The 2100-nt window shown below is 36.2% G+C and overlaps 1 protein-coding gene across 1 annotated transcript in view; it reads right to left on the bottom strand.

Moving 5' to 3' along the window:
* Positions 1-838: 838 nt before the first annotated feature.
* dcst2 (DC-STAMP domain containing 2) overlaps positions 839-2100 on the bottom strand; it is a gene marked incomplete at its 3' end in the record, with an annotated part of 2458 nt that continues 1196 nt past the window's right edge. Inside the window, exons 4-7 of the mRNA XM_016263029.1 lie at positions 1674-1804; positions 1482-1569; positions 1013-1126; positions 839-899 (exon numbers count right to left, since the gene is read on the bottom strand). Of these exons, the coding sequence (XP_016118515.1) occupies positions 839-899; positions 1013-1126; positions 1482-1569; positions 1674-1804 (394 nt within the window). The remainder of the gene's footprint in view (positions 900-1012; positions 1127-1481; positions 1570-1673; positions 1805-2100) is intronic.

Genomic DNA, 2100 nt, shown 5'->3' with positions numbered 1-2100 from the left:
AACATTTTCCATTTGCCCACCAATTTATTTGCCTACTTTCATCACGTTTAATTACTTATTTATGTATTTAAACACGAATACGTGTATTTATGCACACATTTTTTTTGTGTGTGTGTATTTAGTTATTTATGGTTTTTTGCAGGTTTCGTCCTCCATAGAAGGGAAATGATGACGAAAAATAAAATGATAAAGTGAAATTTAGGCCTAGCTACAGGTGGATCATGTAAGTAAACTAATCTAAACCATAAACTATTTAAATACAACAAAAAGAAAAGCTTACCTGTTCAGCCATTGGGCTTGTTTTATGTCCCGTGTGGAAACTACAGCAGGTGAAGTGCTGACAAAGACTCTGACAAAGCGCTGCCTCGCGCCTCCGACCCGCCCACTCTTCACTCACACACGGGTAATGGTCACGCTTTTATAGTATTGAGAGTTTATATGGGAATATGTCGAGTACGGAATATGTGTTAATTTGCAATACACGCAGAGATTAACTGCTACGTCTTAGTGGAAACAGTAAAAAATATGGAAGTAGTTTGAGTATTTATTTTATAGTTAAGAAACTGCAGCTCATACTCGACATTCCTCTGACAACCATGTAAGTGCAATGTAACCAGACCAACCGCATTCTGACAGATGTGATTAGATTACATGAGCTAACATTTGAAAAATATTTGTAGTTTCATCATGTATGCCTATTTTGCAGTTTGGGCAAGGTGATACAACTAAATAAATAAATAAAACACATAGGCCTTCTTGGTACATAACAGATTTATATTCAACACCACAGAATCTGCGAAAGCATAAAGCAGGTTTGACCTTAAACTCTGTTATTAACCTCGACATTTTGATGGCCGGTTTGGCCATTGATCCATATAGAATGATCCTGATTGGAAATACTGAAACGGACATAAAAAAAAGACAAAAGGTTAAGACTGCTAATTTGAGAGATGGCCTATGCATCTGTTTAACTCAAAAATATGTGACAAAGCTGCTCAGTTACTCTGGACACCTGATCGTTATTCCTTTCCTCTCTTTTCCTCTTTTCTCTCCTGTGCTCTGGCCAGGCTGGGGTGATGTTACAGTGGTCTCCCATAAACTGGCTTGCTCCTCATCACTGGAATCTCTGAAACTCACAAATGTAAGCATTAATGTGTAGAACTTTACTGTTCATTTTCAAAATGGCAAAATAAAAGCTAATCTGAATAATGATCTAACTGCACAATTGGTTTATATAGTGTATACAAAATATGTTCTTGCATGATTATAATTCTGTTTCTTTAGTAAATAATTATATAATATATAATATGGCCTCAACACCTTTTACCTGACGATTCCACAAACAAGACTGTTTCGTCCTTGTGGAAAAAAGTGTGCTTACAGTGACAGTGTCTTTATTGGTATTATCAGGTTAACTTAAGTTATATTCATTCCAAAAATATTGTTTAAAGTGTCTGTCATTGTTCTGTCAAGTGACATACAGCTCTTGGTCCTCGTGGAATGTGAGGGGTGCCGTACAGAAAGCACAGAGCTTCCCCATCAGTCTGAAACACAGCGAGCAGTAATGGCCTGTGAAAAGAAATCATTTTGTCCAACAGGTTGGTCTAATAGTCTATTTCTTTTTGCCAGTTAAAGATGATCTAAAATTAATTCTTTAGAGCAAGAAAACCAGCCTGTGCAGCGAGGGGTAGGGCAGATATGCACTTCGTCATCATGACCTCTCGTCTTCAACAATATCCCACAGGCCACGCACGATTCTTTACCGATATCCAGGAGCCTGGCTATGATGGCACCCCCTGGTAGGCTGCAAAAAAATGAGGAGTGTGTGTATTTATTTACTTTTTCACTGTAATGTTTCATTTAATTTGAGTTAAAACCATATTTCTGGAGGAGAAATTGAAATATTAATTGAGGTAGTGCTGGTAAAATGTTACCTTTAGATACCTAATAGAACATTTTTGTTGAAAGGTTTGGGGTGAGTAATATTTTTGTCTTTTTGAAAGAAGTCTCTAATGTTCACCAAGGCTGTATTTATTTAATAAAAAAAACAGTAAAAAGTAATATTGTGAGATATTATTACAATTTAATATAGCTCTTTTC

This window comes from Sinocyclocheilus grahami, unplaced genomic scaffold (assembly GCF_001515645.1).
Source record: "Sinocyclocheilus grahami isolate Dianchi unplaced genomic scaffold, SAMN03320097.WGS_v1.1 scaffold4610.1, whole genome shotgun sequence".
NCBI lineage: Eukaryota > Metazoa > Chordata > Actinopteri > Cypriniformes > Cyprinidae > Sinocyclocheilus > Sinocyclocheilus grahami.
This window is presented reverse-complemented; position numbering and strand designations above follow the sequence as displayed.